Here is a 17881-nt window from a genome sequence, read left to right as displayed (position 1 = left end):
TAATTTCATTAATATGATTTTTAATACTTTTTCTATTTAAAAAAAAAAAAACTTTGAATTATTTAATGCGAACGCTTTCAGTGTGGCTTGCAATGTTCCAATGTTGCATAGGAATCCATCACTTAACTGTCTTAACTAGGTACTTGCCAATTGGAATAATTCAATATCAAGTTTATAAAATTTTACTTCAGTCAGTGTGAAGTATTTGAGCGAAAGTTTAAAAGTATTTTTTTTTAACACTTTCAAGTATGAAAAATAATAGTTTTATTCAGTTTTATAGGTGGAGCGACCAAGACAAAAAAAACTTATATCATGTTTCTAAATAAAAAAATATTAAATAAATAAAATATGTTAATATATATATTAGTTAGTTTTAAACTAACAAAAATAAGCAATTCGCAATATTTTAAGAAAAAAATTACTTAAGAAATATTTAAAATACTTAAAAAACAAAACTGTATTTTTCACAAAACATTGTTTGAGTTCATCAGGCGCGAACACAGGGGGGGAGTGTTTAAACTCCTTTCGAATTATCATCAGGAACAAAAAATAAATTACCTGATCTACAAATTAATAGCATGATATTTATGTACATTTTTTAACCCTCCCCCTCACCGATATTTTTTCCTGTGTTCGCTCCTGGAGTTCATACATCTACTATCCATGTTCAAGTTGGCATTTGAGCATCTCCAACTGATGGTTAATAAGAAAAAAGAATATAACCTTTTTTTAAACTGGTTTTGCTAATAATTATTTTAGTTATTAAACATTTTTGTTATTCTTAATAAGACTGTAGGAAGCTAATAATTTTTAAGGGGTCGTATTTAGGCAATATTCGATTTCCATCGTGATTTATGTGCAACTCTGTGTGTTGTGACTGATCATTAGTGTGCGTGAGTTCCTTGAATTCAGTGGCGTACTTAGACCTGAACTTTGGGGGGGGGGGGGCGTTAATCCCCTCCGTTAGTACGCCATTGCTCGAACGCTTTATGTAATTAAAGATTAACTACAACTAAGATTATTAGAAATCAGTAACTTACATACACGCAGTCACACACTCACACAACACTAAATTTTGCGATAAAGTATCTACTAAAGTAATTACTATAGTAACAAATGAATTAATATGTATAAATAATTATTTTTTTCAAATTTCACCTTATTTTAGTGTAACTAAAAAAAAAAATTTAAAACCCATTTCCTACAAAAACTTGAAAAGAGAATAAGGAATTCAAATATGTTTTTAAAAATAATATGGGAGTTTTGCTACTGGGTAAATTTTTCTTTTGCTTATTGGTCTTAACGCACAAAAAACGACTGGCTTTCAACAGCCTTAAAATAAAATTGATTCATACGGCAAATGCACAGAAATGCTATTTATATTAAATATACTCATGCCTATTGTCTGTACAACATGTATACAATAACTAATAACCCATTCCTTAATCCTTTAATTAATACATATATTATCTGAATAATGTATTTAAGACTAACATAATGTAACATTAATAATGTTAGTATCTAATAATTGGTGTAAATAATACTTTTTAGAAAATCCTCCAATGACTAATCACTAATGGTAGTTGTATTTATATATAAACATATAAGTTTTAATAAAATATGAAATATACACAATATCATTTAAAAAGTAGTGAGTACTTAGCAATTAAAAGGATGCAACATGCTCACGCTCGAATGTATTGTCTCATCTTATAAGCGTAAATGCCAAATTTAGTATTTACATTGAGTAGAACCAATTTTGTGTTGTGAGCTTTAATATGAGATTGATTTGACCGATGGTCAAACTTAAAAGTAAAAAGTAATCTGTGATCCTTCATTGGTTTTTTTACATTATTTTAATTTTTAAGCATGTTATGAGTATATAAATCACTAATATAAGTAAATACTCAAACTCGCAAAACAACACTTGCAGGCTCTCTGTGGCGTCCTCTTATGAGACAAATATTGTTACTATATATTAAATTAATTTAAGTAAACGGTTTATTATTATTATTTTTAATAGATTAACTAAAAAAAATTATTAATATTATAAGAATGTTAAATAATAAATTGTTTAAGTAATATGTTCTACAACATTAATTAATATAATTATACATTATCAATTTAGTGTAGTTTTTATTTATTTATTGATTTTTTACATTAACAATATTTTCTAGTAAAAATGTGATTGTAAAAATTGTAATTCATAATATATAAAATATATAAAATGTGTTCAATTCATTATACCCATAGCTCACGAATATTTGAGTAAATACTGAATGCATTAACTACTTTGTGAATAATTAAAAATATACAACACATTATTATGAATTTATAATATTAATAGTTAATACTATTCACAAATTAAATAACACTATACTGTATTGAATAAGTATTAATACGATTATTATTATTAACATTGCATTAGTGAAAACATTTTACTAACTAGTGAAAAACAACTTTATGCAGAAGGAATGTCAACAAAATATGAAATAAAAAAATTCTAAAATAGAATCAGTCTATACAAAAATATATTAATTTTTACATATACGAAAGGATTTCATATTTTATTATACTATCTAGTATTAAAAATACTAGTATAACAGTAAAACAATGTAAAATAACATTAAATTCAGTGTGGGCATCATGAAGAATCACCATGAATATTGAAGAGTTTAGCAACTTCGTTGAGATCTTTATAACATCTATCAGATTTAAGCACTTGGCGTGCTATAGACATTCGATTGAACAAATTCCATAATACAATTCCAACAATTACATCATTTTTCAAATAAAAAACAACACCTTTGTTGTAATCATTTTCAGAAATATACTCATTATTTTTGGATACTAATTCTTCATTTATTTCTTTTTTATTGGTTGAGGTATTTTGGTCAGTTTCATTAGCCAAAAGTGATGGATCCTTATGGTTTCCTTTGGCAAATACACCCATTGTTATTAGAGACGAATCTACAATTCCAATAGCTTCATAACCCACAGAAGGTCCAATATCAGACCAAAACATAGGTTGATGTTGATATGGTTTTGCTGAAAATTTAAAAAATTGTTGATTCAAGTAAGACAGTAACTATAGTTGAAATTCAAAATGAATATGATAACCATATTCTTTATTAGTTAATTATCTATGACCTTAGTGTCCTATCGCCAGCTTTATAACAGCTTTATATAACATAATCATACATATTATTATCATCAGTATTCGGCTATGGTTATTGTTAATTACAATTAAACATTTTGTTTTGACAACTGGTTTTGATAAACTATACAATATCAGAAAGTTTAACGAAAATTTAAATTTTATAAGTCACAAACGGATTACTCCAATCACATATTGTAAACGTACAGTAAAAACTATTCTTTTAAAAAAAAAATTAATTCTTATTTTATTTTCAGTACAAAAAAAATAAAAATGTTTATATTACACATGTAATAAAAGTGTCTTAATAAATTTATGAAAAAAAAAAATTAAAAAATAATGATTATAACACAAGTTTTGTCAAAACTTCATGATATACTGTATAAAAGTCCATGTCATAAACTTAATTTCCAGATATTCATTATTTGTATTTTGTTCTTGTTTGCTAATATGTTGTATAATATTATTATAGTTTTAAATATTTATTTTTATTTATGAAATATCGGGTTTTAAAAGTTTTTGAAATATTAAGTTATAAAAAATTATAATTTTTGAATTCTAAAAATTGTTATTAAGACAATTACTGTTATGTTAAAATATCAGTTATGTTTTATGTGTGGCATCATAAAATCACATAGACTAACAGGCAATATCTGAAATACATGTGTCGTGTATGAATATAAAATTTGTTTTATATAAATAAACAAAATTTTAACGATCAAAAACATGTTATTTAAATTTATAAAGTAAGAACTGAAATTATTATTAAAAAAAATAAATAAAAATATAGTAAAATAAATTAGTATGTGATCTACCAATGTTTTGTGTTTTACTACATTTACATAAAAATTTTTATCTTATTATTTTATTTGCTTATATTAAAAAGCCATTGCTATTATAGATAATAATTGTTTTGTTAGACCTTTTTCAAATGGTTACATTTTGTAACAGTGTTTTGATATCCCCATAATGATATTTATATATTATTACTTTAATGATACTTACCAGCACCAGCCATATTTTCACCAGCTAACCTGCCTGATATAACAGCATGATCATGATGTTCAACACGTCTCCTTCCAAGTTGTTTGTCATAAAAACAAGCACAATCACCAGCCTATAAAATTTTTTTTAGATATCTTTCATGTTTATAACAATATGAAAAAATAAAAATATTTTTAGAAACTAACAATATACAAATCTGTTCTTGCTTGTAATTCAGAATTAACTAAATAACCATCAAGTTTTGAATCAATTTCTAATCCAGCATCAGCAGCAAGTTCAGTGTTAGGTTTAGCACCTACTGCCATTATTACATGATCAACAGAGATCTGAAAAACCATTATAAGATAAAAATGCAAATTTTTATTTTATTTTGATAACAAACTGTACTAACATTTTTCCCATTACTTAATACCAAATTAACTCGTTGTTATCATTATCTAAACTACAATTTTCTACTTCTGTTTCAGTCACAACTTCAACGCCTTCATTTCTAACTTTTTCAGTAGTCCATTGGCTAAGATAATTAGGTAAAACTTTTCCCATATTACCCTTTTCTTTGAATATTTGATAAATTTTAACTCCATTTTTTTTTCCTTTATTGGCCAATGAAGCCGCAAGCTCACTACCTAAGAATCCACCACCAATAATGGCAATAGATTTTATATGACTCAGTTGTTCCCATAAATCTTCAAAATCACTGATGGACCGAAATACCGAGAATTTATTCTTAACTTCTTCACTAGCATCATCATATAATTTTAATGTTTTTGGAATAGATCCAGTCGCAATTAAACATTTATCATAACTGATTTCTTTGCCATCATTTAGCTTTACTTTTTTTTGTGATACATTTATTGATTCTACTTTCCAGCCTCTTGCTAGTGATATACCACCGTTTTTAGCAGTTGTTAATTCTTCAACAGGTGTATAAAATGGTTCAGGTTCATAAAATAGACTTCTAGATGTACCATTCCATTGATGAAAGCTTAACGATTTAGCCATTTCAGTATCATCACCATACCATAACTCTTTAGATAATGGGGGACGCATATGAGGAAGATAACCTTCAGCTGATATAACTAAAACCTTGATTCAAAACATAAGAATACATCATATTATTATAGTGATGGTTGAACTGTATGAATTTCGAACCGAACCAAACCAAACCCTTAATGTTTGATCCAGTTTGAAATTCGAACTCGGCATGAAAAAATTCAAACCAAACTATCAAGCATCTTTTACTGTTCGAAAACCGAATTTGAAAATATTTGTTGAACCAGACTTACTGGCCACGATAGTTCAAAGACCAAATATTTGTACAATTCTTCAAGTTATTTTTAAAAAATATAACTTGATAATGATTATTTAGAAATAATTAGACTATTGGCGATAAAAAGTTATAAGCTGTAACGGACACATTATGTATCATTTATAATAATATTGATAAAAACTATTGAGTTCGAGTTCGACTTAAAATGATTCTAGATTTGGTTTGATTCGGTAGAAAATATGAAGGTTTGGTTGGGTTAGATTTAAAAATCAAGATTTGACCCATCACTACATATTAATTTATAAATCAGGTATAATAAGATATACAATAGATATTTACCCTGGCAGTAGGATCTGCAGATTTTATTGCTCGGAATGCTGAGAAAGAAGCTGTACCTCCACCAATTAATAAATACTGTATATTATCTGGTATTGATTCAGATAATGAAGGAATTTGAACCAGTTTACGTGTTTTTTTAGCTAAAATAAACATTAATAAGTTATGATTTTAAAATTTGCTTAAGAGGATAGTACCCGCATGTGTTGTCTCCATCTTACACATGTACAATATAGCAAATTTTCGTTTACCAGTTTCAATATTATGTTGTTAGTTTTGATATATATATAAGTGAACTGACCTATTATAAAATTTAAAGATAAGATTATTATCCAGGTCTCCACATAGCCTTTTATTGATATTATTATTCTTAAGGATCTTTTTTAAACGGCACATTTTAAAATGATCATAACTGGGCCTTGGATAATAATCTTACTTTTAAATTTTATAATAGGTCAGTTAACTCAAATACCAAAACTAAGTCTAAAATTTGCTATGTTGTACGCGTGTAAGATGGAGATAACAAATGTAGGTACTATGTCTTCTTAATATAATAACATATTACCATTTATAGTCTCTTTTGTAATATTGCTATCATCTTTTTTCTGTTTCATTATATCAAAATGATAGATCTGTTTTAGAAAAAATTCAAAATATAATTAAATAGTTTAATAATTAATAGGTAGCTGGTAAGTACTACATATTATTGTTGAGTATTATTAAATGAACCATGTAATTCTATTTCAATTGTAAAATTTAGTTCTACAAGTAATACTTACACCATATAATGTTCCCGATAGAATAATAGCTCCTCCAAATAGACTCCAATTACGAAAAGATTGTTTATTTTTAGAATCATTCTGCCAACCATCATTTTTTTCAGACTCAGAAGAATGAGATGTCGAGTATGAATTTGAATTGGTACTAAATTCATCCTAATGTGTAATTAAATAATTTATTAACCACAAATAACTTAACACATTGAATGTAATTTTATTGAATTTTGGTCTACCTTAGCCACTAAAGGGTAAGTTTTTAGAGGATATTCGTTATATTTTGGTATTATAATTTCTTTTTTAGGTAAATTGACTGGTTCATTTATTTTTTTTGTTTTTTTTGAAAAATTGTTTTTAACAGGTTTAATGACCTAAAATATGTGTTAAGCATAATGTTATTTTTTTAGCATTTTATCAATTTCAAACTATTTAGGTATATAATATTAAGTATTATTGCATTATCTATTAAATAGTTGTAGAACATACAATGTAGTATATTTAAATTGTAATTTATCAATATTGACAATATAATTGAAACTAAAAATATTATAATAGATAAGTATGTATTGAAAATATTTAATGCTTATAGTCTATACACTATGTATTTATTCTTATTATATACCTAATAGCTGAATAAAGTTAATTTAATATTACATAATATTTTATGTTTTTAATGAAATACAAAACTACTGCATGCATTTCTAAATTTTTTTTATTAGTTGACATTGTAAAGTATAGGTTGCATAAGAAATTGAAGTAATTATAGAAGCAATTTTATTTTCATTAAAAAAATATTTGACTTTAGCCATGCAACTATTATTACAAAAATTATTTTTTAAAAACTGGTTTCTATTAATTAAATTATAAATAATTTACAAGCAAAATAAAATTGTTTAAATGAATTTTACAACGTAATATAACTATTGTTTATAACAAGGGAATCTTTACAGTTTAATATCATTAGAAGCTACCTAGTAATTACAAAACATTGTTTATAGGTGCATACCTATTTGAATAATAAATAATTTTTACCTGTATTAATGGAGGAGTTTTTCCTCTATTGTTTTTTCCACTGCCATTCTTTTTATCACTATAATTTTTACTTTCCCATGCACTTAATATTTTGGATCCTGAAAAAATCATTCAAATACATAATATTTAAATCGAAAGTTATGGTATTAAATGTTAACTTTACTAACCTGGGGAAACCGGCGGTCTGAGAAGTCTTAGCTTGGACAGCATAGCTATTTAATACTATAGCTGATTAAAATTTAAAAAGAATATTCTTGTCGTCAATAAGCCGGACGTTTTTAAGATTTTTGGCTCAGTCTATATTTTGGTAATGACAACAAAATGACTACAAAATTTGGATGTACACTTAAAATATTATTATACAAATACAATAATATCACATTCGCGGTTTGACGGCTTCAGAGTTCATAATATACGGTTCAGCATCGATAGTTCAATCTTCAATGAACGTTTAGGAAACAAAATGTGTTCGACAGGAAAACTTGGGTACCTACATCTAACCCGAATGGCATTTCTCATGGAACGTTGAAAATTGAAGGTGAAGCACTGCGGCCTATAATGTGCCGGCTGTGGCGCGGGTAGTGGTGGTGGCAGCGTATACGATGTAACCGCGCGGACATGCGTACAAACAGGCGAATGAGGTTTTTGTAATCGAATTTGTTTGGGACATGAGAAATAACCAAAGTGAACATATATTCATTTTTGATTTATTGAAAATGAAAAAATAAACAAAAATTATTTTTAAGTCATTAATGACAAAAATGGACACCGATGTACATGAACGCTTACCGAAAATTCCGTATTATAAACAACAATTAGGTATAGACGTATAGTTCTAGGATGAAATAATTTACATAATTTATCTATTTAAATTTGAAGGTACAACCGGCAGTCGGTCGCCGGTGCCTCCCGCTTGGTAGTAGAGTTTGTTGGGTAAACACATACTTGCCTGAGTGATAACCATCTGAACCGGTTTTCATTTTAATAACACCTTAAAATTATACCTATTATTACATAGGTAGTTACATAATACCATGACAAAATATATTTTGTATTTGTAATCTATTTTGTCATGCATAATACTATAACTATTTAAACGCATTTACGCATTATCATAAAATTATTTTTAGATACAATTTTATTTTCAAAAATAACAGTTCATAAGATTCTGAGCTACGCAATGAATATATTTTGTTTTAATTTTTTGAAAATGTTTTACATTTGAATAGGAATCATTGTTCGAGTCCACTAGAATAGATATTTGGATGATTGGATGACTGATTCGAATGTACATCCAAAATTGATCTTATTGATCGTAGATAAAGATAATAGATACATGAATAATTGATTTCAAAATTAAAAAATATATAATAATATTGATGTTTGATTGGGGGTCGGTCTAATTTACTGGACTGCTGAACAGTAAATTATGAAGTGCCAACTAGATGGTGAATCCTGAATGATATATTATTATGATTTATAATATACCATTCACCATCAAACAACAATATTATTAAATATTTTTTATTTAAGGACACAGATTATAATATGTTATTCATGAACATAGTAATAATAATATTAATATGTCTATGATGTTACTATATTTTCATGCATTCTGTAGTAATATTGTCGACACGTAGTTAATGTTTTTACGTATAGCACTAAACACCCATCACCCATGTGGAAAGGTTATATAGCTCCCGTTAGATATCACGATACTTTTTTCTTGTTATCTCGATTGTGATTTTTGTTTATACAATAATGTTATCAGTAGAATTTCGTGTCAATACATGATTGTTGTTGATCTGTTAGCTACGCTTATTTTATTGTCAAAAACGTGAAATTATATTTAATTATTATTTTTTGTTTTAATTTAATTTATTTTTTACTTTTTAGTGTACTTTACTATTTAAGCGTGAACGTAATAATTCGTAATGGATGTTGATTCTGATTCTTCATGTTCTTCGTCAGACTCTAATGACGAAGAGCTTGAACAATTTAAGCAAGATGAATTGAAAAAAAAAATTGATGTTTTAGAAAATAAGGTAAATTTCGAATAAAAATTTGTTCGTCCTGATTTTAATTACTAAGATATTTTGTATCCAAAGATCGTGTTGAAAATTTAAAATTGTATTTTTTTTATTTGAGATTAATTTCATTTATATTTATACTAATGTGTACATACTATGTAAAGGGTAAATTTATTTTATAAAAAAACCTTTTGTGTTTTTTGTTAGATTACAAATAATCCATCAGATTATGATGCACATGTTGAATTAATAGAAGTACTTCGCAAGGCAGATAATTTAGATCAACTACGTATGGCTAGAAAACGTTTAAATGACAAATATCCATTAAGCGCAAGTATGATATAGTTTTATTATTAATATTTAGTTAATAAGACTTTCAAAACTGTGAATGTATTATGTAATACTGATTAATTAATACTTTGGGCCAAAAGTTACAATTGCCATGATTCACTGTTTAGTAGAATAAATTGCCATTGCAGCATTTGATTATAAAGACTAAACACATGTGAAATTAATTATTTTTTTATTTGGTATAGATATTGATGTCACACATACAGTAAAATAGTATTATAGTCATGTATTCATGTAGATGTAGACCATAATATTGTGCCATAAGCTACAGAATATTCTTTAGAAGATTTCTTTTTTTATATATGTATGTATTATATGATCAGAGGAGATTTATTTAAAAATGCGTTATTATAAGAAATTACCATCCACATCAAATTATAATCCGGGACACTACAATGATGTCAATGACTTCCATCCACTAGAAAAAGGTTACAAAACTAATTGTAATGACCAGGACTTGGGACTTAAAGCACTTGCTTATTTTTATGGATTGACTTAAAATGTAACAGCTCTATGGAAGTGTATGTCATGTTACAATATGTTCAATTATAAAATTTGAAAGTGTTTTTTTTTGTTTTTTTCAACATTTTTTTAAAATGATGCTTATTTTTATTCCAGTTTTTCTGATTACTTTTGCTTTTTTAACCAGTTTTTTTTCAGAAAATCCCTTGGAAAATCTATAAACAATAAGGCAAAATGCCTGGAAAGTGTAGTTTGATTTTTTTAAATTTTTTAGTTAGAAACTTTTCCTAATCATTTTGTTGTAATATTTTTTGTAATCTTTAATTATATTATTTTTAGCACAGTTACAAATTATGTCTAGTACCTACTTTATCATGTTTTTTTTTTGATTATACATTTTTATTCAAATTTAAGTTTTTTAAATGCTTATTTAAGTGCTTATTTTAATGAAATTAAATGTTATAAGTCCCAAGCCCTGGTAATGACATTTTTAATGATATACTTTAGTATCTCACTAGCCTATCAGCTTGCATCTCAGTGATAAATAAGAATAAAGTTATTAAACCAATAAAATTTGATAAAAAAAAGTTTAATTTTAACTATACATAATTAATTACACAGAACTAATTTTTATATCAGAATTTAAAATATACCTACTTATAAAAAATATTAAAATAACTAAAATTCTTATTATTTCATTTATTTTTTTTAGATTTATGGTTAGATTGGATAAAAGATGAAATAGCTATAGTAACTACTGATGAAGAAAAGGATAACATAATTAAATTATGTGAAAAAGCAGTCAAAGATTATTTAAGTAATTATAAAATATATTACTCTAAAAATTTATTTTGCTACTTTTTTAGTATATCTTTTTATTATAATGGCTATCTTATTTATTATTATTCGTAAACTATACTTTTGTAGGAATAATACTTAAGTTTATTTCTCAGTATTACTAAATTCTAAAATTTTAGTTAAGTATGCTTATATTTTTCATAATTTTTATAAATATTTTCTATGACAAATTGATTAAAGAATAATTTAAAATGTTTATGTTACTATACTTGAATTATAATATATATTAATTATAGGTATAGATTTATGGTTAGAATATGTACAATTCAGCATTGGTTGTATGTCTGATACTAATGGAACTGACATCATACGAGAATTAATGGAACGTGCATTGACAGCTGGTGGTCTTCATGTACCTAATGGCAATGTTCTTTTTGAAGTGTATAATGAATTCGAAAAATTAATTTTAATGTCTTTGAAGGTTGATAAAAACATTAATTATACTTATTATAGTTAATTTTAATAAATATTAAATTTTATTTTGTTTTATTTTCAGCAAGGTACTGATGAAAAAGCTATAAATGATCAAAAACGTCGTATAAATAATTTGTATCGTAGACAACTTTCAGTACCTTTATTTGATATGGAAAACACTTATGCAGAGTATCAACAATGGTTGACAACTGAAAATCTTGAAATAGAAAAATCAACTGTGGATGCTTATAATAAAGCTCTTAGTAAATTACAACAAATTCAAGTTTTTGAAGATCGTTTAGTAAGTTTTTTTAAATTATTTATAATTCCCAATGACGTTTGAAAGCAGTGATTTAATTTTATGATTTAGACCTAAAAGTCTAACAAAATTAAATCTATTATTCTCTATTTTGAATAAGAATGCTTGTGCTGACAAACAAAAATGTGTCAATGCGTATCTCTTTTCACTACTAATTCTAGCACAGTTGCCTCTACTTATCTTCCTATTGTTTGCCACTGACAAACATCAGAGAGCCAAACAATGTCTTAGCTTATTTGTGAAGCTGGGTAGAATTATACTGATTAAAAAACTGAATAATCAAATTTTAATTATGTAAAAATGCCAGTTCATCGATTTCTTTTCTAGGTGATAGCGGAAAACAAATTTTAGAAATAAATCCTAATTTTATTTATCAAATTTTTAGTACTTAAGTATGTATTATTTTGTTAGATTTTTTTGTCAAAATTGGTTTAAATAAGTTGTATCATACAATTAATACTTTATTTTATTGAATGTAATGACTTGTACATATGCATTTGGTTTTTGAATTTATGGATGATGGAGACACTTGCACAATATTAGTGTGTAATGTTATAACAATTGCCTATCAAAAACTCTTTAAATAGCTAAAATGTTTGTTTTTTGTGCTGTATTATGACAATTTAATTTCGTACCTCATTGAAAAAATGTATTCTTATAATGGTTTTTTAAATATTTGTAACTATATTTATTTATTTAGTTATCAAAAGAGGTTAAAGATCGTTTAGATTCGTATGAAGAATATATACGTTGGGAAAAAAATCCTAAAGAAGGTGGTAATAAGCCAAGTCGAATTATATGCTTGTATGAACGTGCTATTGCTGATATACCTTTGATACAAACACTCTGGGCTGATTATATTGACTATATTGTAGTAACAATAAAAGAAGCTGATTTGATATTAGCTACTTGTAAGAGGTCTGTTGATAACTGCACATGGTCATCAGATCTTTGGATTACTTATTTAATTCAAGCTGAAGCCAATAACCAATCACATGAAGAAATTACAGGTTTACTATTAATTTTTTTAATATGCCTTTTTTAAAATGTTAATTTCATCAATTAACATATTATCTTAGCAATTATGGAAAAGGCATTATCTTCATGGTTCAGTTCCGCAGCAGAATATCGTTCCTTGTATCTTTCTTATATTTTTTATTTGAGACGACGTTTAAATAATACAGACGCTGAAACAAAACTAAAGAGAATTGAAGATATAAGATCAATGTTAGAACAAAGTCAAAAATTTCTTCTAGAAAGTATGAATATTAATTTTTATTTCTTGATTTTTCATTATACTTAAATAGTTTATACTACAAGCAAATATATAATAAAATTGAAAATTGATATCTAGTCACTTTGCTGTTTGGATTGTATTTTTATTTTGTATATGTTATTAATATGGTGCAGATTTATATGTATTTAAGTCTCAAAAATGTGTACATATATGTGTATTTAATAATGATATATTTATTATTATCCAATTATGCAAAAATAAAAAATCATAAACCATAACTTCAAACAATCAATGCTATAACATATTTAATTTGTAGAATCATTGAATTATCTTCATCCGTATTAAATATGAACATAAATATTAAATACATACAAATCCACACCCTTGTTATTGATATTAACTTTATTAAGATCGATTAAATTTGATTTAATCATATCAGAATAGTTAATATAGTATATAATAATTAGTTAATATATTTATAGTTCTAAAATATAATTTTAAGGTTATGGTTATTCTGGTGATCCAAATTGTGAATTGCTTTTATGGTGGACTGATTTTGAAGCCATTATAACTGGAGATATGGAACGTGTTAGGAAGATGTGGAATGAAATTTTAAATGCTGGTCTTAATCAATACTCTTCATATTGGATGAAATATATAAATATTGAAATGTAAGTAATAAAAACTAAAATATAAGTAGAATTATTTCAAAAATTATTAATTTATATTTACATCATTCAATTCATTAAATTTATAAAATATATTTATTTCCAGTCAATTTGGTGATCAAAAACATGTACGTAAAATATTTGCTAGAGCTTTAATGACAAACACAGATTTACCTGAAACAATTGGAACTGAGTGGATTAGATACGAAACATTGTATGGCGATTTAGATACCTTATTAAATTGCAAAGAAAAATATAAAACTAAGTATGTGATTATTGTTATTTAATTTCAGAATTAATTTTTTTACTTATTTGATACTTTTTATTTTTTTGCATGAATTTAATTTGAGTTTGTTATACATCAATTTCTTGAAAAATTAATAATTAATTTTTAAATTAGTCTTATTATATAATAACATTTTTAGTAATTATATAAATGTAAGCAGATAGTGAAGGAATAAAAAGTAAATATTATTTTATAGTTATCTAAAATTGATATTACATTTATTAATTACATTCTACTATTCTATTAATCAAACAAAAGTAATATTAATATTATTAAAAAAATATTGGGAATAAAATGTATTAATATGTCTTTAATTTAATTTTATACAAATTTTAGAATGAAACAAGTACAAGAAACACACGAAAAAGATTCAAAAACTGAGAACAAAACAGGAACTAAAGAAAAAGAAGCAAAGAAAAGAAAAGTAATTCTGTTTTAGTAATTAATATTAATATATTGAAACTAATGCTTCTATTTTTTAGTGGGATGAAAGAGAACCGACTAAAAATTATAATGAAAAATCAAATGGAAATTTAAAAGTAAATTATGCTAAGAATGACAAACAAGAATTTGAATCTTCTCCTGTTAAGAAATTTAAAACAAGTAAATGGAAATCATAACTTTTAATACCTAACTATTTTAGAGTAGATGAGTGGAATAGGTACTTGGTTTTTATATTTTTAATTTATATCTTATTTCTTCTTTTAGTTTGCAGTTTAATGAAATGCCATACAAAATAAACCTAGTTATTAGAGTATTTGGATGCATTTGTTTTGACTAACCAATAATAAGCATTTAGGAGAGCTTTGTGCAATAAACACTTTTGCTCATTCATTCTCAGAATTACATGTTATAAAAAAATTGTTATCTACTGTTACATTAGTTGTATACTCTTTTTAATTTAAATAAAGCTTTGACTGAAAATCTATAAATTAAATCCTATTTTTCTCAGAAATATAAATTGATTATTTAAAAAGCAGATTTAATCTGAATGATTTATAGTGATTCATATGACATATTGCTCTTGGCTTGATAAATAAATAATAAAATTTAGCTATCACTACTTGAAAGTTGTAATTGATTAAATTTCCTAGAAGTTTTTAAGTTAATTTTGAATAACTATTAAGTAACAGTGAAAAGCTTAAAATCCTTTAATGGTGTGTATTCTTTGTCCAGCAAGAGAATATACCACTTCTGGGTATCTCTATGCACTACTCTACCATCAACACTAGTTCATCATTGGCAGGGTGTTGCATAAGGATGCACAAAAGAATCAAATTTTTTTTGAGCTATTGTATTTTCTCAACAAACAAAGTATTTATACATTTTAAAAGTACTGTCGTGGGGAATGTTGATGTATAAATAAATATATATGTTTTTATCTGATAATACAAAAATATGGCTTATAAACTTAATCTAAGAACATATCAGCTGATAGTATTGAAACTTAGATAACTGTCAAATGATATAATATGTTTGGAATTTCTAAATAATATACTAAATTTAAAATGTATTATTTTATTTTATACTATTGTGGATTTTACTTAAAATAATAACTAAAATACAACTATGGTGAAAATGAAAAAATTATTTAAAAAAATGGGTAAAATATTAACAACAAATAAATATGTTTCTCTAATGTCATGTTATTGTTTTAGCTGAAATAAACCTGGATAAAGGTGGTCGACATATGGAAGTTGAAGGTAAAGAAAACCGTTCTGTATTTGTAAGCAACTTGGATTTTGCTGTGACTGAATTGGAAGTGAAAGATGCATTGTCTTCAGTTGGTCATTGTGAAGTGTTATTAGTAAGAGATTTCAAAGGCCGGTCTAAAGGATTTGGTTATGTGCTTTTTGAAAAGCCTGTAAGTATAAATAATTATTTTTATTAATATTCTTATTAATTTATTTATTGTTTTACAGGAAATGGTTGCAGAAGCATTAAAAAAAGATCGTGAATGTGTAAATAATCGACCAATGTTTGTGTCTAAATGCGAACCTGATAAACAAAGTAGATCTTCAGGGTTACGATTTACTACTGAATTAGAAAAAAATAAATTATTTGTTAAAGGTAAAATTGTTAAACATTTTGTAATTTTTAAAAGAAGTAATAAACTTTACCATTAATTTAATTTTAACGGCAAAGTTCTTCATGTTTATGAGTAAATTATGTATAAACAATAATTAGTTGTATTATTTGTTAAAATTCAGTTTATTTTTAATATTATTTAAATGTCACTTTAATATGTGATACAAATACTTAATGAAAAATAATTTTTAAAATTGGCATTATTTTAATAATTAATATAATATCATTCTTCTTGGCTAAATTAATATTAAGTTAATTTAGTCATGGAAATTTCATAATTTGTCTAATATACTATTATATTTATGGTATAAAAAACAATATTAAATAATTTTAATTTTCAGTATTAATCATTTGAAACAATCATGTTAAAAATGATTTAATAATAAGTAATTAAATAATTTAAATCAAATTAGTTTTTTATTATTGCTTATAGAAACTTAATTATTAATTGATAATTGTAAAAAACAAATAATGAAAAAATGATAATAGTATTCAGTCATAATTTGTTCAAATTTAAACATAACAATACTAATTTTCCAGTCAGTTAAAATGTTGTTTATTGAATAAAAAATGTCTTATTTTATTTGTTTATAATTAAAATAATTTATATGTTGAGTAAATACATTTTAGGATTTAGTTATTTATAGAAATTTTTAATTTTTCATAGGTTTACCATTTACTTGTACAAAAACTGATATAGAAAATATTTTTAAGCCATATGGAGCTTTAAAAGATGTCCGGGTTGTGACATTTAGAAATGGTCATTCAAAAGGATTAGCTTATGTAGATTTTGAGGATGAGGTAATATAACTATTATAATTTGACGTAACCTTATGTTTAATTTCATATTTTATTAGGTATCAGCTGCTCAAGCATTGTTAAAAACAGACAACATGGTAATAAAAGATAGAACTATATCAGTAGCATTAAGTCGTCCACCAGAACGTAAAGATCCTTCAGAAATTAAATCTTACCCTCCTGTTGCTAAGTTCAAATCACAATCTTCAACTCTATTATTAGGACGGTAAGTTATTTTTTATTTTGTTTAATAATATTTTTTAATGTGAATATATTTTTTTTTAGTCGTTCAAAACTATCTTTAACACCAAGTGTATTACAGAAAAAGTCTGTTCAAACTGCATCAACATCTGCTGATGATAAAACTCCACTTAGTAATGATGACTTCAGAAAAATGCTACTTGGTAGCAAGTAAATAGCTAAATTGAATATTATTTTTTTTTTTAAATAGAAAAATAATCCTTTTCTTTCCGTTATCTTTATGTAATTTAAAATATTTTGTTTTAATATTATATTTTATGAAGATACAATATTCTTTTATAAAATCAGATTATTTTTGCAATAGACTTGATTGTAAGTATTTTAAATTCAATGATACAAATAATAAAATAAATAATCTATTAATTAAGAATAATAAAAACATATTATTTAGAAGGTATTTGTTTATTTACTTCTTTTCTATGATCTGTTAAAAAATAGAAGTTATTACAAAGAATTCATAATATGAGCATCTATAATAACATTTGGTTTTTAAATTAAAAGATTGGCAATTATACAATTTAAAATCAAAAGTT

General features: G+C 25.1%; 2 protein-coding genes across 2 annotated transcripts; one reads left to right on the top strand and one right to left on the bottom strand.

Moving 5' to 3' along the window:
- Positions 1-2509: 2509 nt before the first annotated feature.
- LOC113555979 (apoptosis-inducing factor 1, mitochondrial) lies at positions 2510-8320 on the bottom strand. Its single transcript, XM_028188599.1, is given in 11 exon segments — positions 2510-3048; positions 4163-4274; positions 4348-4488; positions 4554-4591; positions 4594-5248; positions 5772-5911; positions 6334-6400; positions 6548-6703; positions 6781-6915; positions 7577-7674; positions 7744-8320. Coding segments are annotated over 11 exon segments (1989 nt in total). The 5' UTR covers positions 7787-8320; the 3' UTR covers positions 2510-2644.
- Positions 8321-9380: 1060 nt separating this feature from the next.
- On the top strand, positions 9381-17745 carry LOC113556059 (squamous cell carcinoma antigen recognized by T-cells 3-like). Its single transcript, XM_026960779.1, has 16 exons — positions 9381-9621; positions 9814-9940; positions 11132-11236; positions 11514-11698; positions 11774-11992; positions 12711-13020; positions 13090-13269; positions 13750-13918; positions 14022-14180; positions 14538-14625; positions 14684-14804; positions 15860-16065; positions 16124-16271; positions 16957-17090; positions 17147-17313; positions 17373-17745. Exons 1-16 carry the CDS (start codon positions 9511-9513, stop codon positions 17500-17502), a joined length of 2559 nt encoding a protein of 852 aa, XP_026816580.1. The 5' UTR covers positions 9381-9510; the 3' UTR covers positions 17503-17745.
- The last annotated feature ends 136 nt before the right edge of the window (positions 17746-17881 follow it).

This window comes from Rhopalosiphum maidis, chromosome 1 (genome assembly GCF_003676215.2).
Source record: "Rhopalosiphum maidis isolate BTI-1 chromosome 1, ASM367621v3, whole genome shotgun sequence".
Classification (NCBI taxonomy): Eukaryota; Metazoa; Arthropoda; class Insecta; order Hemiptera; family Aphididae; genus Rhopalosiphum; species Rhopalosiphum maidis.
The sequence above is the reverse complement of the archived record's forward strand: the minus strand, read 5'-3'. Positions and strand labels throughout refer to the sequence as shown.